Genomic DNA, 27,879 nt, shown 5'->3' on the forward strand with positions numbered 1-27,879 from the left:
TCTGGAAAATGGATCAAATCAAAGACTTGTTAATCCTTCCTGTATATCAAACAATAATGATTACTGGGCTTGGATTATGTATGCTGTAGATGTAGATGAATATGAAGATATGTTTTATCCATTTTATTTAACTCGGCAAATTGCCAAAGAACTTTTTTTTTACAGCCAGCGAACCTGAAAGAGCAGTTTCACAGGACAATTAAATGTATATACGCAAACACACCCTATACTCTCTTTCACATTCAAACACTCACATTCTGACAACTAAGAGCCCAACTGCGAGATTTTTGGGTCTGATCCCGATTGTGGAGTCCTAGACCAGGGGTTTTCAACCTTTTTCATGCCAAGGACCCCTAAATTGATTTTAAAAAATGGCCGCGGACCCCCATCTGAAAATGTTTTGTGCCAGGGACCCCCAGAAGCAAAGATTTGAGTGAAAAATGTTCGCTTTAAAAATATATTATATATTCAAAGATCGCACATTTTCAAGATTTTTCAAAAATAGCAGATCTACAAGCTCATAGTTAAAAATGATTGTGACACTATTAACTAATTTTGCTGGGGACCCCCTGGTACTCCCTCAAGGACCACTGGTGGTCCCCGGACCACTGGTTGAAAACCACTGTCCTAGACCACAGAATAATGTTTTGACCGATATTTTGTCAAAAAGTGCTTAATATTCTTAGTCAATTTGAAAAACTTTGATTTGATTAAATTTTGTATTTGAGAATATTTAAAAAATAGCTGATATGCAAGATCACAATACATCGCATTGCGATGCACTCTGAGCTTGTAGACCAGCTATTTTAAAAAAATATATATATACAAATTCCTAATGACACGCACAAAATAGGATCTAAGCTATTATTTGACGATATCAGCAATTATGCAGCTGTCTAGCTCTATACTAAGAACTGCTGAGAACTATGATGTTAGTGTGGGCTACTGAAAGCAGGGAGAGAGAGAGAGAGAGAGAGAGACTCTTAATATTTTCTTTCCTGACTCAGATTTTCCCAAGAATTCCACAGACTTGAACCAGCAACCACCTCAAACAACTTCTCTGTCTTTCATGTCACCAACAGCCGATTATGCAAAGACAAATTCATATAAAAAGTAAATCACCCAAAAATCCCAGTAACCATAGTTTCTTTAATTTACAATCTCTAAGAAAAAACAGTGATGAGAACCATTTAAAAAAGCAATTATCCTCTGCCAAGTGTATTTTAAGCACAAAAGTCACGACCTATTAGCCTATACTGTACAATAAACAGCAGTGCACCCACAGCAAGGTCTACAAATCACATAGTGCAACATAATAGCATTATTTTTTAAACAGCTACACAACCTCTAACCACCTCCAAGAACTCAGACATTTTAACCCTCTCTTCCAATAATGTTGTCACAATTGCATCCCATTCCCATGTCCTTAATTCATTAAAAAAAGAGAAATAATTACATACAGTAAATTTCCCAAAGAGAAAGTAAAATATTACATCTAAAATTGCTTGCATATAGATCAAGATCAACCTCCCTTTACATATATAGTCAAAATCATGAATATGCTGTAACATTGAATTTCATCGCTGTCGGCAGAAACCTTGTATCTCCATAGTTTTCTTCCCATAAATCAATGCCCTATCAGTATCTCATTCTTTGTCTTATGACAGTGTTGTGCAAAAGTAGCAAAAATAGTGATCTACAAGCTCACAATGTGTCGCATAACGACACGTTGTGAGCTTGCAGATCTTCTATTTCTGCTATGTTTGAAAGATTTGAAAATATTTCTTTTAAATGTATTAGAATAATAATGACGAAAATGGGGACGCCAGGTTGAAAGTCCGTTTGTGGGTGGGTTTTATATATATTCAACCAATGAAAAGTAATTGAAGGTAGGGTAAGTGATATTTTGTTGTTAAAATAAGTGTAAATGTCTCTATATTCTGATAGCACTCATTGCCACAGAGTGTATGTTCAGTCAGAGGGGTCTTAAATTCTAAATTAAATAGAAAATGCATTTTCAGGTCTGGATACCAATTTAATCCAATCAGGAGAGAGAACTCATACAGGATACTGTAGTGTACAAACAGGTGAAATTGGAAGTGATGACACAAAGAAATTAGCCGATTTTGGGGGGAAGTGGAACACCATAAAATTTAAGCTGATACATCGGTACTCTCTCCTGATTGGCCGGAAATTGGCCACCCACCTGAAAATGTATTTTCTGTTTATTAAAGAGCAGGAGAGATGGGGAGACTCCTGTTACTAGTATAGTACTATATCAGAATATAGTGACCGTAAAAAAAAAAAAAAAACGCTTAGTTTTTTAAAAAGAATATCACTTACCTTACTTTTAAGAGCTTGTAACTAAATAATAACTACATTGGATCCATAGGAACGCAGGTTCTTTTCTTCCATTTCCTGAAATGTAACGGTTTTGGACATACAAGGTTCCCACCCGACAGTGATGATAATCTGGCCAAATGTAACAATAATGATCTAATCTAAAAACCAAAAAAATAAAAGAAACAAAAAGACTTCCAAATTGCACCCTTATTTTCACACATAGGTAGTATGTAAGATCCAGCTAAGAGCTCTAATTAAGTGTAAATGTATGAAGATCTGAAAACCAACAGGCTGAAGATCACAATGAAAGTCCATGTACATCATGTAGATGATACTGTAAAAAGCACATGGTAAAAAGCACTTTGGTTAACAGTCTATTAGCCAGACACTGTAACTGATCGGTCAAATGTTCCACTATGCAAGACTGCATAAAATAACTAGAAAAAGTGCTCCTCGGAGCACAGGTCTCCGCCAGGTCAGGTACGTTATTGTGGCCTCCTGGTGGCGCTATAATAGGCCAATGTGAAAAGGGTGACATTTATTCTTAGGTCGTTCACGGCAACTGCATTCATGATTTGAGGCATTTTGTTCCAAAAATGTGTTTTGCTAAATTAGACCTGCTGGTGGCGCTATAACAGGGCAATGTGAAAAAGGGTGGCATTTCTTCCTCGGCCTAGTGGGAATGTGTGTGTGCAATTTCATGGAAATGGCAAGCTGCGTTCATGATTTGAGGCAGTTTGTTCAAAACGGACCAATCCTGCAAACTTTGGAAGCCAACCTTAACCAATGAGGATGGAATATGGGAAATTGGACAGATCAGGGTTGATCACATGACTATAGAGATACTGTGTACCGATTTACATGAGGTTTGGTTAAAAACTGTAGGAGTAATGGGAAAAAATGGGTTTTGCACAAATCGGCCTCCTGGTGGCGCTATAACAGGCCCATGTGAAAAATTTGAGGCAGAGGTTCTGAATTGGCATCCAGGGAGTGTGTGTGCACAGTTTCGCAGCGACCGGGCCAACGGTGCCAGAGATTAGCTGGTAACACACGGACACACGGACGGACACACGGACGGACGGACACACGGACGGAGGGTAAAACATACTCTCTCGCCATGCCTTTCGGCCTGGCGGAGACAATAACTAATGACCCTTTACAGTTTGGTCCCATTGTCAGATAGGCGTTGTCAAATGGCTTGGCTGAACTCAACTCAGTGTGTTCATTGTGAAAGATGCACTTCATGACAATTATTCCAACTATAATCCCTAATGCATGGCCCAATGCCTTCTTCAGTTCTGGATGTGTTGTGTGGTATTTAGGCTACCATTACATTAACTGTTTTAATTTGGTAGCCTGCTTTTAATGATGCTCTCTAAGGCACAAACTCCGGAACCACGAACGCTGTGATTTTTCTTTTGCTATAGTTCAAACTACCCCAGAGGGCTTATTCACCAGCTCACTGAGGACAAAAACCGAGGGAAGCTACCACATACTGTTATCCCCGCACAGTGAAAATAGCCTACTGCTTATGTTGCATTTAGAATCCTTCAAAAAACATTTACTGTTTAAAACAGTGTTTCTTCTACTACCTAAGATTTGTTGTCCTTTGACATAATATGAATCTGTTCTATATCTTGTCAGAGAGAGAGAGCATGCCATCGTGAAACCAACAGAGGAGCTTAGAGCTCCGTAAATGTCCATCTGCACTGTTTACAACCTAAACGGTGATTCCAGTGAAGAAAGGTCACCGTACCAATTCAAGAATTCTCAGCCGGTGCCTGTGATATTTGAGTGTTCTCAAGTGTTCTCAACGCCTCTGTCGTTGCCTCCTTGTTTGTGGTCTGGCTGTGTGTTGTCGTGCTCCTCCTGTCCGCCTTGCTCCCCGTTGAGCTGGAACTTATCGTGGGCCCATTTGGGGCTGTTGTTGTGGCTGTTGCTGTTGTTGAGGCCGCCGGGGCCTTTCCGGATTATGAACCATGCTCTGCCACGCGTAAAGCCTCCCCGGCCTCGCCCTCGGCCGTCCGACACCTTGCCGTCTGCCTCCCCATCTCTGTCATCATGCTATTAGAGGAACAAAGACAAGGCCAAGATGGAGAAATGTTAGTTTGTCATAAATGTGAAGACATGATCAGAGAAAGAAGCACATTGTGGCTCTGAGTGGTGATTCAATTCACTACTATGATGTAGGTGTGGTTTATCAATCCATTGCTGTACGTGTTTAGTTGAGTGTCTTTTGGTATAATTATGGTAGACACCTAGCTGGGAGTCTGATACGCTAGCCGGTTTCAGTCTCAATTAATTCCCAAATTTGGCCATTCATAAAAAGACGATTTTCAATAGCTTGTTGACAAACAGATTGGATTCCTTTTCAGGACACCCAGGCGTTATTGCACATTAAACATAAAGACTTATTACTGGCCTATTTTAAGAAATTCCAAGTTAAAATCACTTCATTATGGATATATGCCAGCTATTCACTGAAGTGCATTTCCCAGTAGCATCGTTGTCAAATTGTTGTTGCAAATTCCAAGTTGCTGACCCTAAAAACTGTAGTTTGGACGAGCATTCTCTTTTTTTATTTATTTAGAGTAGCCAATTATTTTTTACCCCTTTTTCTCCACAATTTAGTCGTTATGCCAATTGATTCCTCCCCACACACATTTCTGTGTTGTCACTGCTGTCGTATCCTACTGACTGCCAGTGAGGAGCCCCCACCAGGAGGACGTAGAGCCTTCGTCCTCCTCCTGCCCAACACTCCCCGCTGACAGGTGCTGCCCCAACCCGTAGGAGTATGTGCAATGACCGTTATCACCCTCCCCGCCTGCCTTCCCAACACGGGCCAATTGTGTTCATGTAGACACTCGACAAAGCTGGATGCACCACGGTGGATTCGAACCCACAACCTCCGTGGTGGCAGGCAGAGACTTTATCACCCGAGCGCCTTGGACGGGCATTCTCAAAATTCATCCTTAGAAGCATTGTACCTTGACCCTAGTCACATAATATGGTAGGTCACCAATTTCACCTTAACAACAGCATATTTTATATATAAATATTTTGTTCCTTATTCCACAAGGTTGCTCATCCATAGTATCCATTATTCATATCAGTTTGACAATGTCCTAGCAGTGCTGGGCAAAAACACCCCACTATTTTCAAGTTTGTTGATAAATGCAATGGATTCAGCAGGTCTGAATCCATTGTATTGCATTGCAATGGATTCACCACTATGCGCAGTACAGTACAATGGATTGGACTGTACTGCATATCAGAATTGCATAAGGGGTGATCATTTGAAATGTCTAAATAAATGTTACAGTAAAAAGTATGTATACATGAGAACAGTATATGGTGCCCTGAAAAGGAATACATTGTGGCTGACCAGAAAAAATAACCTGTGTTCCAATGGATCCAATGTATTTAGTATTTAGTCACAAGCTCTTGTTAATAATTTTCATTGGTTAAATATTTATAAAACCCACAGACAGATTGAACCACTTTCACTTTAACTTTCAAATAATTTAAAAACTAGTAAAAATAGCAGATCTACAAGCTCACAACTTGTAGACCGGCTATTTTTGCTACTTTTTTGTGACATTGTACTATGATGAAGGAGGCCATTAATTTAAGGGAAAATATAAAAAGTTGAAATACTGAGATACAAGGTTTCTGCTCGGCAGCGACGATATGCTCTTCTGTATTTTATGGTGGAACCATTAAAGGACGACTTCAGCCATTTTCAACCTATATTCATAAAATAGGTCCTCTCTAATGCTCATGATAATATGGCACCATTTTTGTCTACTCAGTCTGTGTCTCAGAGGAGGGCTGTGGACAGTTCAGAATCCCGCCTACCAGTGACATCATCGATGGGGAATCCAAGCTAATAGAAACTGCAGGCTTTCTATTCCTGGAAAGTTAGCATGCTACAATAGAAGCCATTGTTGTCGTGTTAAAAATAAAAAGTAATAGAAATAATAGAAATCTTGAAAAAAAGAAAAACAAAACACCTGACTAACGATGATGTCACTGGTAGGCGGGTTTCTGAAGTGTCCACAGCTCTCCTATGAGACACAGACACAGTAGAAAACAATTGTACCATTTTATCAGGAGCATTAGTGAGGACAAATTATATGAAGATAGGTTGAAAATGGGTGAAGTCGTCCTATAATAAGATTGCTTCTTACAAAGTGCTGTGTGAAGTGCTTTGTAACGGTTTTAAAAAGTGCAATACAAATAAAGTTTATAATTATTATTGTTTGCATCAGATTTATTTTTTTCTTTTGATTGCCGTTTGTGATCACTAACGAGACCTAATTGGAGTTTGAATCACCAATTTATAAATGTAGGAGTTATACATTTTAAGGCTATACAACACTACTTCTAATAGTTAATATGTTGTTTTTGTTTATTTCTTTCTTTTGACTCCCTAGGAAGGAGGCAAATAATGATCAAATAATAACAGTCCAGTCTAATATAAAAAATCTATTATTTGGCATTGAATGAGATGTTTTCTAAATTATACAGACACCACAGAATAATAAAGAAACATACATTTTCTGAGCAGAAATTTAGGAAAATATTTAATTGAGTGTGGGGGTGGGAAGGGACCTGGACCTGGCGCTGGCCCCAAAAAGGTTGAGAAACACTGATACAGTAGATAGAGCTAAAGCAGTGGTTCTCAAAGTAGGGTCCAGGGACCCCCAGAGTTCTTTGAGGGGGTTCCAAATGGACCCTTACAGGTCTGTAACTCTGAGAGTTATGGGTATCCATGAAATTTAAAAAGTTTCAGAAATACTGAGCCTAAAGAATGAGACAGAATAATCCTACCAAGTAGTATTTCTTGCTCTTGGGGGTGAATTCTGGGTCCCAGTCTTCATTCTTAGGCTGAACTTGCACGTTCAAAGGGTTACTGTTTCCCTGTATTGCATTGTTTCCCTGGTAATTTCCTCTGTTCCAGCCCCTTCCTCGAATCCTGAATTGCTGTAATTTATTGGAGTCAAAAAGACATGGCGGTCTTTAAAATGGAGCCGAGCGAACATTCAGTTAGTCATACAAGTTAAATACACATACTGTGTTCAAGAAAAGAAAAAAAAACTCTTGACTTACAAATCCTCCACGTGACCTTCCTCTGTCAACATGGCCACCACGGTCTTGTGGTCCCAGTCGAGCCTTGCTAAAACCATCTTCTGTGGGCTCTGGCTCATCGTGGGGGACGTCGTCTCCCCTGTGCGAGGATGAAGAGGAAGAGGAAGAGCTGGAGCGAGAACGCTTCTTCTTACTTTTTCTAAAAGGAGGGTTAGGGTAGGGTTAGAAGGTTTAAAGTGCAGTAAAAAAAAAAAAAGCGTAGCGTTATCTTAAGTGTCTGTGGATGATTGGAAAAATGATTGAACAGTTGCACATACTTTGATTTCTTGTGGTGCTTGGAGGACTTCTCCGTAGACCTCTCTCTACTAGAATCTGGGGTTTCTCTTATATTATCTCTTGCCCCATCCTGATTCAAATCTCCCTCGTGCACCAGGTACTTTTTGCGGCGCTCAATATCCAAGCGAAGGTCCATTGATCCACCCTTAGTTTTTTCGGTGCCGTCCTGAGCAATTCAAAAACAGAACACAAGGTCGTGGACAGACTTGGGATTAGCATAGGGATGTTGACACGTGTCTGCCACGGTCGTTTGCATAAACATTAGAAGAGGAACTAAACAACACTTCAAAAACAAAACAAAGTGAGGGATAAGCATGAATACTGGATATGGTGATGATTTGGTTCCATTAAGAAAAAATATATTCTAGAAAAAGATTTCCAGGTGTGCACCAACACACATTTTTATAGTTCTGTGAAGTACAGTAGTAGTTGCCCTTTCTGTGGAGAAACATTTGTATATCTGATTCCATGCGCAACCATGACTGAAATACTGTGAGATTCACTCCAAACAAAATAGAGGTTTTAAGCATATGATCATGAGCTCAACTATGTGTTGCTTGCTGTTGATTTTATTTCCGTTCCTTATTTTTCAAAGAAAAATACTTACTATGACAGTCCTTTGTACAGCTTGGACACAGGAGCAATTGGCCACTTCCATTTCATACCCCTCACTCATTATTAGACTCAATGGCCTGGGGCAGGCTCATACCCACAGTTTAATCAATGCACCATACGTGGAGGGGGGTATTTAACAAACAACAAATTCAATGTGCCACATTCTGCATTTGCTTTCTTAGACTTTATGCAGCTCCCTTCAAAGGAAGCCACCGGCTCACAATGAGAGTGCAGTCTAAAGGCGGCTGGCTTCATGTGCTTGCTGTTGTTTGTCTCTGTCCCAATACACTTCATATTGCAAAATGTTCGGTCACCTTGTAACTGGCATCCTCAGAGCCTTTCATCGCCTCAAAAAGGTGAGCGTGTTTCTTAAAAGCACTTGGAGAAACATCAATTCTCCTACAAGAGAGAAACACATTCAAGACAAAATGTTTAAAATGTACACATTGAATCATAAAGCAGGTGCCAGACAGGATTGGAGATGAAATGAAAAACAAAACAAAATGAATACAAACAAACAAAAGAAGTAACAATTAAAGCTACAATCCATAACTTTTACGTCGTACACAGGATTTGAAGCCAGGTCTCCTGAATGAGAGAGCAAATTTCTACTGTTCAGCCAATTGGCAATATTTTGGCCAGGATATACTACAGTATTTGTCAACCAGAAGGTGTCGAACCCAACAACAGGGTCAAAATTATTCAATGGAGGAGTAGGGAGACCACTTCCAACCACTGCAGATGTACTAGTTGTATTGCATTAACATACAGTACTGCTCTACCATACAGTCAGATTGGTTAAAATAACCTTCTATACATGAAAATAAATTCTGGATTGCAGCTTAAACAAACAAACAAGAAAGAAGAATACTTATGAACATCGAGCGTTGAACATTTCAAGACATTATTTATTCCACCACCACTGGAGCACATTGTGGCATGACAAACAAACAGCCTGCTGATTTTCAGGTGGGACAGGTGAGAGAAATACCTGAAAGCCGTTCTAAGAGGCTGAAGCCACAGCACACTGAGTGGGGGAGAGGGTCACTCAATAGGCGACTCTACCTGTGTATCTCTGGGCTTTTTCGTGGCTTCATCATTTCCTTTTCGGCTGCTCTTCTTTGGTACATGGCGAAACGCTCATTAAAAGTCATCCCAGAAGGCGGAAAGTGCTGAGCTGTAGAGACAGACAATAAGAATGCCATTGATTGATAAACTGGTGTTCACTATGTGTGTGTGTGTGTGTGTGTGTGTGTGTGTGTGTGTGTGTGTGTGTGTGTGTGTGTGTGTGTGTGTGTGTGTGTGTGTGTGTGTGTGTGTGTGTGTGTGTGTGTGTGTGTGTGCTTGCGCATGCGTGCATGCTCATGCGTGCGTATATGTCTAACTCAAACATCTGTCCAGCCAACACGAATGCTACTTCATTGCATATCAAGTTTTTTTATATTTGGGTAGCAATTCACTTGAAGTGTTACATATTAGACATTGAATAATAGCATAATAGGACTTACATTATAATAAAGAGATATTTAAAAAATAGCATATGCTGCACTTGATATTCAATGCAATGAAATGCAACTGTACATTTAATACTGAAGCAATGTCATAATTGTCAATAATCAGTCAATTGAAGCTAATAGATTCAATTGCCTATACTTAGAATGTTCTCATGCCACCTCACAGTAATTCAAACGTTATCAGAGTTTGTAGAAGCGGGTTGAGCTCGTTGCTGTATGACCTCTTAAAAAAAAAAGAAAACATACCGCAGCTGTCGGAGACAAACCGCTGAACTTGCAATTATGGTGTTTTTCTTGCTTCAACTGAAAACTTAGGCACTCACTCCCTCACATGAAGTATGCATTTGCAGTTTGTTTCTTGCCACTCACTCTTGAAACCAGTAAGAAATGCATACTCTATAATGTCATTTCAAAGCTTGACAGGCATGAGATAAGGGGCATTCTGTCCTTATTCCTGAAATATGCACTTTTTTGCCAATCCATTGGCTTATGTGCAACACAACAAAGGCAGATATTGGTCACTGGAGCTTCTCATTCCTTGCATGACATGGATACAAATCCTGATTCCCAATGGAAAAAAATAATAAATCGGAAGAAAGAGAGAGGTAAAAGTCACCTTTCGAGTGATGGACGATGGCCACAATATGTTGAGCAAAAAGCTCAGAGGGGCTCCTCTGTGACTGAGTGGCCTTAACATGCTGAAAGATAGAGCGAAACTCCTGCTCCTTTTTTGAGGCTTGCACAAGATCCTGAGACAATTGGCGCTCCTCTGCCAAAATATCAGATGAGCTGTAAGTAAGATAAAGGTAACAATTATGGTATTGTTGAACTCTTGACGTTTTGTTTTGGCTGTAAAGCAACAAAGGAGCTAACAAGAAAGAAAGAAAAAAGACAGTTTTGGTTACATTGTCATCATTCTCACCAAACATTACATACAGTATGGCTGCTTGCTGTTTGAACAATGAAGACTATGGCTAGAAAAAGGAACGCGTTATCATTTCTGTCCAATTAAGGGGAAACAATAAGTTATATACAGAGATTAAAGACTTTTACCAGTGTGACATAGTGCTTACCTCAAGAGGCCATCACCTAGGAAATCCATTCTGACATTGCATTTTGCCTCTCTTTTCCTCGAGGCCCTGGGGGGTGAGGCATCTCCCCTCACCATGAACATCTCCCTTTCAGAGTTTCTCCTTGAGGATGGAGGTGAGGGAGTCAGGCTGGAGATGGATTTCTCCATCCTCCTGCCTTTGAAGCAGCCTCTCTCTGGGGATAGCTCTCTAAGCATGTTCACTATCTCCCTCTTGGTGAGGGCTGCTGCAATGGCGGCCGCTTTGTCCTGCTTTCGACTGCGGTATATCTCCTCCGCCACAGCATCAAGGTCAAGGTCGTCATCTTTGGCTACCTGCAAATAGGCCAGGTTCTGACACTTGCCAAAGCGCTCTTCAAACAGCCCACGGGTGGAGCGGGTGATCGTGATCTTGGGTTTAGAATACTCATCGCCATTGTCCCACTCTTTACGAAGCGTCCTTGTGTAAGGCTTGGCTGTCACCTCGCCTTCCTCTTCCTCAAAAGGAGGGGCTTTTAAGAAGCTGGTCAAAGACACATCAATGTCCTCCTTGTGCTTTTTTGACACTGAGTCAAAGATGCCTCCATTTGTTTTCTCTTCCTCCATATCCATATGATTTGCCATATCATTTTCCCTGGAATATTTGGATTTCTTATTGTTTTGCAAGAACCTGAACAATGGGAAAGAAATGAATAAAAGTTCCATCTAACTGAGCATACTATTGAAAACATACACAGAGTTGAATTCGCAAAGCTTAATGAGTACAACTTTATGTTAAGTAATTCGTTTTTTTGCAATATCTGTTAACAATTATGTGTACAGGGCTACGTAATTCAAAATAATACAGAGAATATACCGTCTGTTTTTATGCATATTATGCCATAAGATCTGCCATTGCAAAGCATTGCAGATGAACAAAAATACATCTGAATGTAAAAATTCCACACACAAAATATAAGCTCTATAAGGCCTTTCATCTTATTTTGGTTTGTTATGACTACCACTATTTCCTGAGGGGGCGTAGAGTCAAGGAAAAATACCACGGGCAATTATTGTGTGGTAAGTAAAAAAAAAGAAAAGAAGGAAAACTGACTTCTGAAAGAATAACAGACCCACTGACTACTGCATTAGAAACCAAATGAATGTTAATTAATTCAAAACTTCATCAAAGCAAAAGAACAACATAAACAACATCATTCAGACGGAGAAATGTTGGCCTTACCTTTTGAAGGCAGAGGAGATTGCTGATGTATCTCCATCTAGGTTGTCCTCTTTGGAGAAGGGCTGAAACATGGATGTGGGGCTTTTCTTTGAGGGGCTTTTACCAACCACCTGCCAAGAGGAAGCAGCACCATTGTTGGTGACATTTGTGCTTTTAGGTGACAGACCAGACTGGTTAGGAGTCGGGGTGACCTGGTCAGCAAAGTCAGCTGAGCCTGTCAGAAGGCCGGCCCTTTTGGGGCTGCTGTTGTAATCTATCACGCTCTGCCAGGCACCCTCAGGTTTTACAACACCAGCTGAGCCATCATCCCCTCCTGCCAGGACCCCTGCAGGTTCTACTGGCTCCTCATCTCCGCCTCCTCGCTCTCCCCCCTCTCCTTCTCCCTGGACCTCCTTGGAGGTTAAATGCTCCTGGTTCACATCCTTGGAATTCTGCCTGGCCAACCCTACGGCTGACCTGCATTTGGGAGAGGAGGAGTGCGAGGAAGAGGAAGATTGGTGAGAGTGTCTGGATCGCGGCGAGGAGGATCGGTCAGACTGGTGTGAGTGACTGGTGTGAGGGCTTCCAGAGCGCTTCTTGGGGGAGTGCGAGCGGCCCCGAGAATGGTTCTGCTGCTGCTGCTGCTGCTGCTGCTTTTGCTTCTGCTGCTGCTGCTGATATTGTTGTTGTTGTTGTTGTTGCTGTTGGGGGTACTGTCGGTAGTTCTTCCAGTTGTGGCGGAAGTTATTGTTATTGTTGTATCCACCGCGCTGGTATCGGCCCCGTTGGAACTGGAAGTAGCCACGCCCCCGGCCCCTGAAGTGGTAGGGCCTCCGGAAGCCGCGGTGGTAGCCCCGGAACTCACGGTTGTTCTGATAGCTCCGTGGATATTTCTTCTCCCGGCTGTGAGATGGAGAATGGGACCTGGATCGTGACCTTGAGCGAGACCTAGAGCTGTGAGGGCAGAGAGGAAGGCCATGTCTAATTACTTTAAATAAAAGTATGTCCCGTATGTATGAATGCAATATCATTATTATTATTATTATTATTATTATTATTATTATTATTATTATTATTATTATTATTATCCTTATTATTATTATCATTATTATTATCATTATTATATAATAGTAATATTAATTGTTGTAGTAATATACTTGATGCAATCATTACAGTATGTATGCATTTGTATTAATGTTATATGTGACACTAATTAATAGTAATAGGTCATAGGCCTATATAGGCCTATCTAGTAATAGGTGAGATTTTTTCAATCAGTTCTTTTGTGCAGTGTATGGGAAGATGTAATATTATTACCTATTTCCATTCATTGCTTAAAGGCTCAAATTTCAATATAAAACAAGGAAGAAGCAACGTGGGTTAACAACAGCTGGCAAATAAATATCATAATAGCCTAAAACTGCACGTGGATGCAGCTGGTTCTGACAAATACATCATGGGAATTATGAAAACACATGTTAATATTTAACTGCTGCAGTGAGAGGTGTCCACAAAGGAGCAATGCTGGAAAACAGACATTTCACAATGTCTGTTGGCTCTGAACGAAGCTGTGAGACCCAAAGTGACCACATGGTGGCTGTAGTGCACCACTGACACAACGCCACAGACAGTAGACAGAGGTGCTGTGCAAGTCTCTAAACACAATATATTGCTACATGATGTTTTATATTCAGCACTTTTTGCAGCATTCAATAATAAACTCATCACATTCCATTGCATGTGTAAGTATCAACTAATAACTTAGGGGCTTTGCAACAAACTAGCATGCCATGCACGTTTTTCTTTTCTTTTCTTTTGCCTAATAATAAGACATAAATGTTCAGCAACAGTTCAGTTGTTTCACATTAAAATGTTTCACGTTCACGTTGTAGATAAAGTCTAATACTAGACTGAAAAAGTCTAATTAAGTTATACCATTCAGAGAAACACACAAAATCCATATACTAAAAAAGCATACAAAAAAGCCCATTTAACAGAACTATCCAGCAACACCATGCAAGGAAAAACGATCTTGGAAAAACCTTTTCAAATACACAGAGAACATAAGCAGACAGGACTCACCTAGTGCGCTTTTTCATTGGAATACAGAGTTAGTTAAAGAAGGCAGTGCATCGAGCAGCCCCGCACAATCACTGTGTGAGCTACAGACTCCGCATCTCTTATGCCCAGCCCTTGTGGAGAGAGGGTAGTCACATGGCCATATGGGAAAAAATTCTGTTCTAATCCTTCAAAGCTACGCTTGCCAATTACGCTGGCTGGCCAGCCAGCAAAGAGACCTTGGTTAAAAATGGCATTTCAGTCAGACAACTGCTACTACTTATTTCATATTAAGCACTACTTGATCAACATTCTAATCTAAACTATCCAACTTGATGGTTTATGTACTACATATACAAAAAACACAATGTGACATTGTTGAACAGCCAATTTTACACAAATGTCAACAATCTAAACAGTGGTTTGAGGATATTGGTGTCTTATTGGGTTTGAACATTTTAACCACAAAAATGTTGTAAATTATTGTGGACAAAATATTTCATCGTTTTCTTTTATTGTTTTAATTTTGTTTTACCTATAATAATAATGGGATGCCATGGTTTAAAATGGTTAAGCTTTCAAGTAGGGAACACTGAAACTTCTACCCCTGTGTTATATCACTTGATACTGCGAGAGAGAGAGAGAGAGAGAGAGAGAGAGAGAGAGAGAGAGAGAGAGAGAGAGAGAGAGAGAGAGAGAGAGAGAGAGAGAGAGAGAGAGAGAGAGAGAGAAAGAAAGAAAGAAAGAAAGAGAGAGAGAGAGAGAGAGAGAGAGAGAGAGAGTGTTAATGTTTTGCTCATTTCTGACTAAGTTGGACTCCTTGGGGAGAGAGTGGTTAAGTCTGGAGCTAGACGAGGACAGGAAGCCTGGCCATATCTCCTTCTCATAGGTCCCTTGTGTCCTCTCACTTTTCCACCATTGGATCTGCCCAAATGTGGCAAAGAAAGCTGCTACTATTAGTCAGCTCAAGCCGGGATATCTCAACAGTAGATACAAATAAACTGTGAGAGTGTGAAATAGTGTGCACGTGTTCACGCATGTACATGCCGTGTACATGCATGCAAAGTGAGTTCTAGAGGCACGGGCATACATTTCTTCTTGCCTGTCTTTTTTTCCTTTCAAATACTAGCCCTACAGACTGTGTATCTGCCAGGAAACGAGTTGCCATGCCTCTTGACTGCTGTGCCGCAGTCATTTTTGCCAGTTGTGGGAGTGGCGTCACATTTAAACCACACTCTGTCTCCCTCACAAGTGCACACTATCACAGCCAGCACATGACCCCACAACCAAGGAATTTCCCTTTGGCCTTCCAAACAATACAACAAATGCATTGACAGAAGAATATTTCCATGAAGCCACTGTGGTTTGCTAATATGGGATAATCAATTTGCAAAAAGTACATAAACAATCCTGTGCAAAATGACTTGTGTCAGATATCCTACAGTAGGCTAGAGCTGGCAGTAGCCAATAGCAAGTTTTTCATACACATTCATTTCCTTTGGATAAAGGGCTGCAGTCCCAAAGCCATTAGCATGCTGCTACAGCCATGTCAGTTTATATGAGCATCAACCTCATAAAGCACAGGAAATACATGATTTTGGAGTAAGAAATCAAAGAATGCGTGTGCCTCGGAATGACAATAGGAACTCTCTCTAGTCCCTGTCATGCAATTCAACTCTGAACTGAAAACTGAACAGCAGCACTGACTAAAGCACCAAAGTCTTGGTATTTGAACATACCATAGCACAACATTAAAGCACAAATCAAATAATGTGAATAGAGTTTCCATTTTGTGAGACAACTTTTAGAGTTATCAGACAATTAAATTGGAGCGAACATTGCTCATGACATGGTCTTAATTTTATTTATGTGCTGCTCATTCAATATATTTGACAGTTTCCTTTTTCCACATGGCAACAACCTTTGCTGGGGCTTTTATACTTTGGACCTTTGTTGTGCCAGAGGTATATCTACTTGTGGCATACCTGTCAGGACTCTGTTAGCGACCCTTATCTTGTTTCAATTTGTGAGGTCTGGCAGAGCAATGTGCCGAGCGTTTATTGCTTTCCATACACACCAGCACAGCTTCAGGACGGAAATAACAAAACTAAAATAGATGGTGGTGGTGCCTCTACCTTTCACAGGAAATACAGTTTGTCTAAAAGTCTAGGTTTACTTTCTGTGGAAACACAGTACACAATTAAGCAGCTAATAAAATTCAGCTTGTAATTTCTATATTAAACTATAACATGTCTTTTTTCATGCCTGAACACTGTGCCACGTAGTACTTCATTGCGTGAAATTTACCTGTAGCGATGCTTCCTCGACCGGGATCTGGAACGACTTCTGGAATGAGAGCTTGAGCTGGATCTATACCTGGATCTTGAACGGGATCGGGATCGGGAGGCGGATTTGGGCATCACAGTAGATAATTACCGTGAACACTGTGAGACAAACAGTTGAATGTCAGGGTTAGGGTTTTAGGTGAGGCTTTTGGAGAGACAGCAGTGCAGTGCAGAACTACAACGAATTGCTGAATAAATCACCGTTATCAAGCAATGGCAGGAAACCAGAAGCAAAAACCCACATTGATAATTTACTCAGTCAAATCTAATCTACAGCGGCAGTGGCCAAAAGGGAACAGGGCAATTTGTCACTCTAACACAGGTGCATCCTAACACACTCTTTTATTCGCTTAAATGATTTGCATAGAAAGCCGTCCCATTCCAATCAACACACTTAAGGTTTGACCGACTACTGTGTGTTAAAACCACGTGAAATAGATCAGGGGTCTTCAATGTTTTTCCAGCCAAGGACCCCAAGGCTAGGGGTCCTTGGCTTGGGGTCCTCTCTTTCTCTCATAGCTTGGGGCCCAAGCTAAGAGAGAAAGAGAGAGAGAGAGAGAAAGAGCTGAAGAATGGATCCCCACTATATATGTATGTATATTACTGTATAAAATAGTGTTGCATTTGAAAAAAAAAAAAAAAACTTTTTAGAAAGCCTTCCAAGTAACTTTATAAGAAGCTCACTATAGCTCACTATATTTAGCTGATTGTCTCATCAATGTCTGTTGACTGTTGAGATTTGAGACCAGCTTGGAAGTATTCCACAGGTTTTTCTGTGACTATTATGGGTTGAGAGATTTTAATTGATGCTGCAGCTTTGATAGCTTCATAGATTTTTTGGACAACATTAGTGTTGTGTAAATTATGTTTTCTTCTTTTATTTGTTTGTACATTTACACACTTTGCAAATGTCAAATGGGATATTCTTAAATTTGCTTTGCCACTAGTCACTGCGTGAGACAATAAATGGATGAAGAGAATGATCTATACTCCCAATGACAAGCTCTATCATGACTGGCTTAAAAATACAAAGAAAGACAAATGACAGGTTTGGCCAACAGACACAAATATATTGGGTTGTTTTAGTACACTTTCTTTAGTCTACAGTTCATAATTGTATTTCTGATGCATAAGTAATCACACATTCTTTTAAAATTTGACCAAAAAAAGCACATTAAAGATTGGAAAGAAATAATAGAAAAGAAACAGGTGTTCATGACTGTGCCAAAATATTTCTCAAAATACCTGATTTATTATACATGTTTGTAAAATTTAAAACAGTCTTCATCTCTCAGTTGAACATGTACTGTAATAACAGGTATAATTTACACAAGGGGCCCTATCTTCGCGCCGCCTTATCCCTTATCCGTAAACTAATTAGCCATATTTCATTTTTGAAAAAGTAGCTAATCTACATCGACACGTTGTGAACTTGTAGATCGGCTATTTGAACTTTTTAAAATGTTTTTCAAAATAGTAAAAAATGGCAAAATAGCTTAGGGATAAGGGGTAAGGCGGCGTGCAAGATAGGGCCCAAGGGCTTATTACCACCATAGTAAACACATTCACTATACTTTACTGGAACTTTAAGACTCAGTAAACAACTGGTGCTGCTTTTAAACTAAATGTTTATGGCCCTCCTTAAAGGCAATGCCAAACACCATGCCAATAATGTTTAGTGTAGTTTTGAACTTTTAACTGTATTTTTTGACAATGGGGGGCGGGGGAATCACTGATACTTTTACATTTGAAGAGCCTCTATAAATGTTTCATGCAATCTTGTAATTGCTATCAAACGCACAACATAGCAATGCACGCAGTGTCACAGTGTCAGCATTAACAGTGTCACAATGTCAACATTAACAGTGTCACAGTGTCAACATTAACAGTGTCACAGTGGCACTGAAAACATCTACATCCTACTTATATTATTTTATCAAAGCTACTTTATGCTTAACCACATGTACCCTATCACCTCTATTCTGGTAATGTCATAGTAGGTGAACACTCTGCGAAAACAGCCGATCTACAATCTCACGAGTTGTGACGTGTTGTGAGCTTGTAAGTCGGCTATTTTCTGCAAAGAGATTTGGTGTAGGGGAAAAAATGGGGCCATGTACTTTAGACTATTAGACCCCTGGGGGACCCCAGTTAATGAAGTAAACGTATACTGTAGGTTTTTTTAACTGGTTAATGCAACACCATGCAACCATCAGATAGACCTAATCAGTGCCAAGCATCTCAGCATATTTCTTACGTCAGAGGAGGCGAGAGCTTCTTCCTCAAGGGCTTCACTAGTGGACTTAAAACATTTTAATATGATACTGCAGAAGCATCCAGCCCATTCCAGTGTCCTAGACACTCTATGTGACATATGACCCTTAGACTAAAGTAAATGCCAGGGATCAAATAATTGATTTTTCATTTCAGGAGGCATCTGTAGGGGGACTTTATAAAAAGGAAATTGCTGACTAAACATCATAGGGATTTGGGAAAACAGCGTACGCTAGCACACTGGTGGTCCCAGTCTGTATCCTTGCTACTATTTTGGAGAGTAGTGAAATGGATCTGTGTTCTCCGCCTCCACCTCTGTCTGCTCTATGAAGTTCCCGCTCTGCTCATTCCAAGTGGCTTGTTGTTTTTGGCTTTCAGAGTACAATTTCCTGAGGCTACTGCCTGAAGAGACAGATGGATTATGCTTACAGAGCGCATTTCAAGAATGGTACTCAAACATGCCCATTTTTGCCACATGTGGCGAAAATCCCCAAAGTAAATAAATGCCAATGTTATGACAACTCTTTCAGCTTTATGTTACATGCAACAACGGACCTGGTATTAAAAAAACAATAGTGATAAAGAGAGACTCAACCGCTGAATTTGAAAAAAGCTGTAAATGCACACATCTGCTCTGGTTTCTTTTTTTTTCTTTTTACCAATCTGAAAATACGGTCCTCTGAACTCTTAAATGGTTAGCAGTTGATGCTTTAAACAGTATACAAAACAAAATTATACACAACCAGAGGGGAAAGGGCAAGGGTAGCTATTACTAAGATTACTACTGTATGCTGATTGCTTTACTAACTGCCTTGGTATTATTTAGCAAGACCGCCCTCCACCTGAGAGAGAGTTTGATTTATTTTACTAAGGAAGAGGAAAGCGTAAGCATAGCACAGGCCCTGTGTAGCATAACATAATAACATAATCATTCAACAATGTTCTTTTGACTCTGAGAGATTACTACACAGTAAAATCCTCAATGTTAATTTACAGGTCCATTTGGTTACATTTGTACTGGGTAAAATTCATTAAAGTAGTCCTTCTGGCGATTCCCCTGGTAGCTCCGATGTATTCAAATAGTAGTCAAATAGTGCTGTATGGTCAAATCCGCCCCCAGCCGTCACCTGTTTGACGGCATGGGTGTGAGAATGCGTTGGATTACTACAGCGTAATATACAGGGGAAAAGGTTTTGCTGTGCCTGCGTGCCAGGCTGCCAGCTGTCAGTTTCAGTGACTTGGGAGAGCGGCACAGAGCGCATCAAACTATACCTCCATGGAATCAATCATGGATTCCTTCTTCATTGAGGTGAAAACCTGACATTTTAGATAATTGTCTCTTGTTATTGCTACATAGCTGCTAGATTCCATTGTGGAATAGCCATAACTGGCATGTACTTAGGTAGAACAGCATTGTTGCCAGCAAATTTATTAGATTTGTCAGTTCCATAAAAATACCCAACAGTCGGGTCTGGTTCTGTAATATCTCGGAACAAATTGGATCTCCGAACGAATCTCACGGGTCCGTCCAGGTTTGGGTGCTTTTCAGAACCAATTGGGTCTCGGGAAAATAAAATCGGGTCTCTTAGGGTTCGAGTCTGTCATTTTGGACCCGTGAAGAGCTCTAGACCAGACCCAAAAATTACCCATTATGGATTTTGGGCCCTTCCTGCAACATTTGGAAGCCAATCTTAATTAGAAGAAATCGGAATATGACACATCTGACTGATGCTGATACTAGCCAAAAGTTAGTTTTGACAACAAACAAAAAAAATACGGAAAATATAGTTAGGACGTCGCCTCTATGGGGAGTTGCATCATGATCTAAACAATCCAGGGGGAAAAGGTTTGATTGTATGACCTACAGTTCAAGAGTGGGCCAAACTGTGAAGTGGCCTATTATAGCACCACCAATGAGGCCAACTTGAAAACCATTTGGGGTGGAGGTTCTTCCCTGGCCTACTGGGAGTGTGCACACCACAAAGTTTTATGCTGATCGGTCCAGCAGTGTCCAAATTTAGCTGTACACAGACACACAACCAAGAGGGGCAAAAACATAATCTCTGCCTTTCAGCCTGGCGAAGATAATGAACACTCCGTGTGTGGCTGTGTGTGGGATCCATTTCAACACACACTCTCTCTCTGACTCCCAAGACTCTCAATTGATAACCAGCTGCAGCTGTCAGAGAGTGTTCCTCAACCTAATCACTGGGATTTTAGATTCTAAAAAAGACTGTGACAAGCTTGTTCTTTAATCATTCACCCCTCAAGTAGCACACACGAAGGCAGTCAATTACTCGGTCACAGACGAAGACACACACACACACACACACACACACACACACACACACACACACACACACACACACACACACGTACACACAGGATTGAGTCCCCATGGAACAGAGAGCAACAGTTGCTCAATCCTCATCACCTGTTTATTTCATGTAACCTAATGGCAAAAGCGTCTACGATCAACAATGGCGCCCAGCAACCTGATACGTCCCGAAAGAAGAACAGAGAACAGACACATTCCACTCCATCAACTTCACCATCATTAGGACTGTGGGATGCCATTGTGGCAACTGGAATGAGAATCACCAATGCATACAGAACATTGAGACAACCACCTCATCTCCATTTGCCATAGAAAAGCCACAGCAACTGTCATTTGCATGGGTTCTGATCACTCACTGAAACAGGGAACAAATGTGGACATCATTGTCCGAGAGTTCCCTCAAGATGTTCCGCATACTGTACAGCCGGCTGTTCACACGTGGCTAAGCCTCTGACAATGCTGTAGAGGGCAAGATAAACTCAATGGCTTCCCCCCTCAGTGGCTCATCAAATGAAAGACACCTGGTTATAGCATTTCCTGCTTCACTGTCAATTATATCTGAATGTTCCTCCTTCTAATAGTTTATCTGGGTGAGGATCCAACCCCAGTTCTTGAGTCAAATACTCCTAGTCAAATAATACTGAACTACATTACAAGTAAAAGTCAGAAGTTTAATTGAGTACTAGAATTAGCTTTTTAAAAATACTTTAGTATTCAATATAACATGCTATCAAAAACACTAGAGTATGCAAAGGTACAAGTACATTTTATTTGTAATGCATTCAAAGCATTGCTGTATTGTTTTCACAATGCATTTACATAACCTTGTAACTGACCATGATACTGACATGTTACTGACCATGACACTGACCATGATACTGACCATGACACTGACCATGATACCGACATGATACTGACGTGATACTGACACGAAACTGACCATGACACTGACATGACACTGACATGATACTGACCTGACACTGACGTGATACTGAAATGATACTGACCATGATACTGACCATGATACTTATAATATAAGTATCATGGTCAGTATCATGTCAGTATCGTGGTCAGTATCATGTAAGTATCATATTATGATACTTACATGATACTGACCACGATACTGACATGATACTGACTATGATACTGTGTAGAATGTAGATAATGTATTTAATTTAAACTGTAACATTAATTGTAACTGTGGGCATTAGGCTATATTCTTTTATTTAGGTGATGGGTCCGAAGCCCATGCCAACCTTTTTTTATTCTTCCCTTTTTGTGGCATCCCAATGTACGTACAGATCCTGGGTTAACAAGGAAATTCACAAAATAAATGTGTTTGCGGACACGGTGCGATGTTAACACAAATTTGGTTACCCATCAAATTCAGAGAATGTACTGGAGTCAAAAGCACAATATTTGTCTTTGAAATATAGTGGAGTCAAAGTAATAAGTTTAAATACTCAATTAAACTAAATACTCAATTAAAGTAACAGCACTCAAGTAAATGTAGCCTACTTTGTTACTGTCCACCACTGGGTGTGTCTCAGAACTATTGCTTCATATTTGTACCAGATAAACCAGTTTGGGTTATTTCCTCATAAAGGGCCTGTGGTATTGAAATCATCATACAGCGACAGATGAGCATACAAACCAATTCAATATTTACGTTGGCCACTGGCTGAACGATTAAAATGAGTCCAGCAGCAACTAACTCTCTGTTCAATCTGAGAAAATACTGTGAAGTGTCCTCCCGTTGAGATCTGTAATGAATAGATACCTGTGCAGGTAAATGTTTAATATTTCAGCTCCATCACAAGAGCCCCTATAGCACTTCACTGCATTTCTTAAAGCATTAAACCTCGCTCAGAAAGGTGTTGTATAAATAAAGAATATTATTATTTATTACTCGTCATCAGTGAAAATATGTTTATTTCACATTATATAACAGTGAAATAATGTATTGAATATGGGATTTAATTTCCAAACTTCCAAATTCCTTCCCATTAACCCCCCAAATATGCATTGAATAACAAAATGTATAAAGTAAAATAAGTAGAATAAATAAAAATATAAAAATATATAGCTTAAAACATAAAGAAAAATATAATTTGTTTTATTCTTTCGGTCAGTCCCCTTTGTCTTTCTTCATTAAGGTAGGCAGTAGGAAAGGGAAGTGAATGGCGAGATTGATTCAATCCTAGGCCATCAGCGAACATGTGGCTTTAGAATGTGTGGCTTTAAGAACCATTGGCAGGCATGACTTTAGTCTTACCTATCTTGTTTATGAGGCTACATTCTGATGGAAATGGGTAACCGTAAAGTGTTGCTGAAGAACCCTCACACTGACATGCCTCTCAACTTTCTGTCAACACTGCGTTCATGGAGCTCTCCAGCTATCAAGAGGGAACTCATCAGCTAAAGTTCCTCTCTATTTTGGTCTTGGTTTAGCCTGGCAAATGGCAAGCTATACGTAGGGTCTGTATACTTCCACACTGTCTACAATGGACATACAGTACATTGTAGACAGTTGCTTACAGCCAATAATCCCTGAGAATAAAGTTGTACATTTTATTTGTTTGCGTAATAGTCTTGACAGAGAGATCTGTAATACACTTTACAGCGGCCCCTTTCCAACACATTCGAATAAATATTAACTCGTTAACAAACAATTGCACAATAATTCTGTGGAAGCACTCAATCAAATAAGCACTCAATCAAATGTAATATGATAATGTCATATTACACTTGAATACATCCATTGTAAAGTCAACTCAACTGTTACTTGGTCTCTGGAGACACCAGGCCAGGGTTAGATTTGGCAAGAGTCCCCACTAAGCTGAGCATGGCACATATTGCAATGTCTAAGGTTGGAACAATGTAAAATATTGAAATGTAATGTTGCCCTTTTTAATCATAACTTATACATTTGGTACAAAATGCCCCCCCAACACTTACATGACTCATATATGTGGACATTAAAAAAACAATACTTTCTCATTTATTTTGTATTACTAATAATGTATTGATATTAATAATGAATCATGCATATAATGAACAGACAAAAGTGACAGATCCAAATGTATGATATGATACTGTGCCAATATTCTCCCTGTAGTAAGGTCACACCTATCACTGTGTGTACTTTTGGGAAACAGGTGTTTGTTAAAGGTGAGGATAGACCATGAAAACCAGATCCTGCCTTCAGGACAAAGCCTGCTGATAAGATTCATTCTCTCCAGACCAGGATACAACAAAGTGATATAGTATAGATATGTGTCATCAATTATATTGTTGAACTTTAAGTATGTCATTGTCATTCAGCATTGACAATTGAACAGATATTATCATTAGATAGGCTGCATTAAGACATTTACAATGACACGCACAAAGTATTCTATGCAAGCTGCTAAACTGCAAAAGATTATGCTGCAGATCAGTGGTGAAAAAAGTACTCAAATGTTTTACTTAAGTAAACGTATTAATACTGCAATGTAGAAATACTCTGGTATTCAAAATGTACTTGAGTAAAAGTACATTGGCATCAATATGAAGGCCTACTTATGGTAACAAAAGTAGAAAGTAGCCTACTCATTATGCAGAATGTCCCATTTCACAAGTTTTCAAATATATACAATGTATAAATATCTTTTGAAAATAGTAGATCTAGGATCGGCTATTTTCAAATGTATGTTTTGTAATAATAATCACAATCTACAAAGTAACTAGTAACTTAAGTTTTCAAATAATTGTGGTGGAGTAAAAGTACAATATTTGCCTCTGAGATGTAGTGGAGTATAAGTAAAAGCACTGAAAATTGGAAATACTCAGTAAAGTAAAGATGCCTCAACATTTTACTTAAGTACAGTACTTGAGTAAATGTACTTAATTACTTTCCACCACTGTTTACAATGAGACGCACCATTAAAGCATTGATATATGCAAGCTGCTAAACTGAAAATAAATGATGCTGTAGACGGGGATTATAGGTGTTTACCTTTGAGTGAAGTGTCGTTCCACTGACGGCTTTGAACCACCCGGCTTAATTCTTCCTTGAGTGACACTCAATCGGCAAGAATCCTTTGTTGCTGAATATGGTATTTCGTTATTTTTTTCGCATCCAAAAATCCAAGTTTGAACTATAATTATCGCTTCAGCAATTCTGTCGATGTTTCCGTTTCTGTCAGAACTATTTCGCGTCGCGATGCACTGATCTTGTCGCAATGTGTTACGAAAGACTTCGTAAGTGCTCCAAGGTATAAAAGAATGAAACGTGGAGTCCGCTTGCTGCCGTTCTACTCCTCAGTGACACACTGACACAGGGGTGTGTGTGTATGTCTGCCCACTGAATGAAGAGAAGGCAATTATCTGCCACTGTCAAAACACCAGGACGGGAGATGCGCGTTTGTTATTATAAACCCTAGCTATTCCCCAAACAGTAGCTATTTCAGTTATAGAACAACAGATGCCAAACAAATTACATCATTTTTGTTAGATCATTTCAACTCCTTAACTCTCAAGACTGAAATCAAGGTGTTTATTATCTACACTTGGCGGATATTGCTAGCCTTGGATCAAGACTATCATACTGTATGTATTTTATCGAGTATGACTTTTACTTTCGTATCTACGATAGTCCTGACGCCTGGCTAGCACCCCCCAGTGCGTCATGCACTTTCACCAGTAAAGCCGTACTTCTCCGTACAAAGAATATATATAAAATATATATAAGGTGCTTACCCGGTTGACACAAATATTAACTCTCGCTTCGGAGTCTTTGCGCAATGTATTACTACGTATTTTTCAATAAAGAAGTGTTTTAATACTATCTGTGTCGGATTCTGTCTGAAGTTCACTGTTCCTCAATGTCGGTAGTGACGGGGAGCATGCGGTGAAAGCCGGAATTACACTCAAATGGCGTTTGGCGACAGACGGGATTAAAACGCTTCTTTATTGAAACATACGAACTAATACATTGCGCAAGACCCTGAAGCGTGAGTTAACATTTGGGACAACCGGGTAATATACTTATATATTTTCTTTGTAGGCTACATTACTGGTGAAAGTGCAGGACGCACTGGGGGTGCTAGGAGTATCGTAGATACGAAAGTAAAAGTCAGACTCGATAATTAGTCTTGATCCAAGGGTAGGATACTTGCTATAGTGTGAAAACTTGTTTTTTGTTTTTCGTGTAAAGTGTATCTTTTGATATTCCATAAAACATTTTTTTTGTGTGTGTGTGTGTGTGTGTGTGTGTGTGTGTGTGAGTGATAAATATCTCTAGGCTATTCGTTTCTCCAGCTCTTTAGTAAACAGAAAATAAATGTTCTAGTCGATATACCAATTTCCAATCGAGAGAGATAATTCATATCCAAAATTGGAACTGGAACACTATAACATTGAACAGATAAATGGGATCTCTCCCCTGATTGGATTAACTTGTTGTCCCATCTGAAAATGTATTTTCTGTTTAAAGATGTGAGACAGAGACCCCTGTTATTGAACAAACTATCAGAACAGACAACAGAGCTTTAACTTTTTAACAAAAAAATGATTTTTGTTTAACCAAAAAATATAGTCTACAGCACCTGTAATGCCACCAATCATGCAGGGAGGAGCCAGGCTCAGAATGAGTAGTTCCGGTAGCCATTTTCTTGGGGAGGCATACGTAAGTCCGACATCCCATTTCTCCGACTATGTCACAACAACATTGACAGTTACTAATTACTTTGCAGATTTGAATTATTATAAACAAAACATACATTAACCACTTCAGCCCTATTTTAAGTCCACAATCATCTCCTTGGTCTTACTGACGTTCAGGAAGAGCCTGTTTTCCTGGCATCACCGCGATAGGCCTGCCACCTCCTCCAGATTGGCCCCCTCGTCATCGTCTGAGATTTGGCCCACCACCACTCTGTTGTCACAGCAAACTTTACGATGGTGTTCAAACTGTTCCTAGACTGGACACACAATTGTGGGTGTACAGGGAGTATGGCAGAAGACTCAGTACTCAACTTTGGGGCGCTCCTGTGTTAAGGGTGAGTGTGGATGATGTGTGGTTGCTCCCCACTTGAGGTCTGTTAGATTGGAGGTCCTGGACTCAGTCACACACTGTGGGGTTCAGTCCCAGGTCAGCAACTTTGCTAGCCAGCCTGGACTGTGGTGTTAATCTGAGCTGTAATCAATAAATAAGGGCCTAACATATACCACTTCTTTGTTGTTATTGAGGTGGGAGATGGCATCGACGCCGGTGGTTCTATTTGGACGGTAGGCAGACTGCAGTGGAGCCAGGGTGTTGGGGAGAGAGGAGCAGATGTGATCTTTTACTTGCCTCTGGAAGTACTTCATGACCACCAAGTTCAGCGAAACCGGGCTAAGCATATTTATATCTACTAATTGTTCAAACATTATGCAGCCCGACCAGCCCAAGTGCAGATGGTCAGGCCAGACTTTAGTCTTCTTTTGTTTTATATACTTATATATTTGTACCTAATTTTGATTAGCTCGATGATTACCATCATATCTATCTTCACTTGCTTGTATCTGTGTTTCATGCTTACTGTTTCATGCGTATGACAGCTGAATTTCTCTCAGGATCAATAAAGAGACCTATCTATCTATCTGTCAATGAGTGTGTAACGTGATTTGTATTTACCTTACACCCTGGCTGACATGTGTAGCTGCAGTAGGCA

General features: G+C 40.0%; 1 protein-coding gene across 3 annotated transcripts; it reads right to left on the reverse strand.

The window, feature by feature from the left end:
• Window positions 1-1,135: 1,135 nt before the first annotated feature.
• On the reverse strand, window positions 1,136-25,500 carry thrap3a (thyroid hormone receptor associated protein 3a). Of its 3 annotated transcripts, XM_084053461.1 has the most exons (12): window positions 25,182-25,500; window positions 16,535-16,671; window positions 12,191-13,123; window positions 10,973-11,638; window positions 10,516-10,688; window positions 9,451-9,562; window positions 8,700-8,784; window positions 7,752-7,936; window positions 7,456-7,633; window positions 7,177-7,329; window positions 6,361-6,410; window positions 4,181-4,407 (listed from the first exon to the last, which is right to left on the reverse strand). In XM_084053461.1, exons 2-12 carry the CDS (start codon window positions 16,645-16,647, stop codon window positions 4,314-4,316), a joined length of 2,742 nt encoding a protein of 913 aa, XP_083909587.1. In that variant the 5' UTR covers window positions 16,648-16,671; window positions 25,182-25,500; the 3' UTR covers window positions 4,181-4,313. The 3 variants fall into 3 exon arrangements, with proteins under 3 accessions (XP_083909585.1, XP_083909586.1, XP_083909587.1); XM_084053459.1 differs by lacking the exon at window positions 6,361-6,410 and having other exon boundaries at window positions 1,136-4,407; XM_084053460.1 differs by lacking the exons at window positions 6,361-6,410; window positions 16,535-16,671; window positions 25,182-25,500 and adding an exon at window positions 14,252-14,389 and having other exon boundaries at window positions 1,136-4,407.
• Between the last annotated feature and the right edge of the window lie 2,379 nt (window positions 25,501-27,879).

Source organism: Gymnoscopelus microlampas (assembly GCF_963454915.1).
Source record: "Gymnoscopelus microlampas genome assembly, chromosome: 3".
Taxonomy (NCBI): domain Eukaryota; kingdom Metazoa; phylum Chordata; class Actinopteri; order Myctophiformes; family Myctophidae; genus Gymnoscopelus; species Gymnoscopelus microlampas.

Bases quoted from the DNA above. Each gene is read 5' to 3' on its own strand.
- thrap3a (XM_084053459.1), bottom strand. From the start codon at position 16,647: ATGCCCAAATCCGCCTCCCGATCCCGATCCCGTTCAAGATCCAGGTAT. The intron at 10,689-10,972 runs GTAAGCACTATG...TCTTACTTACAG, and splicing joins CTAGGTGATGGCCTCTTGAG to CTCATCTGATATTTTGGCAG. The intron at 9,563-10,515 runs GTGACTTTTACC...CTGTCTCTACAG, and splicing joins CATCGTCCATCACTCGAAAG to CTCAGCACTTTCCGCCTTCT.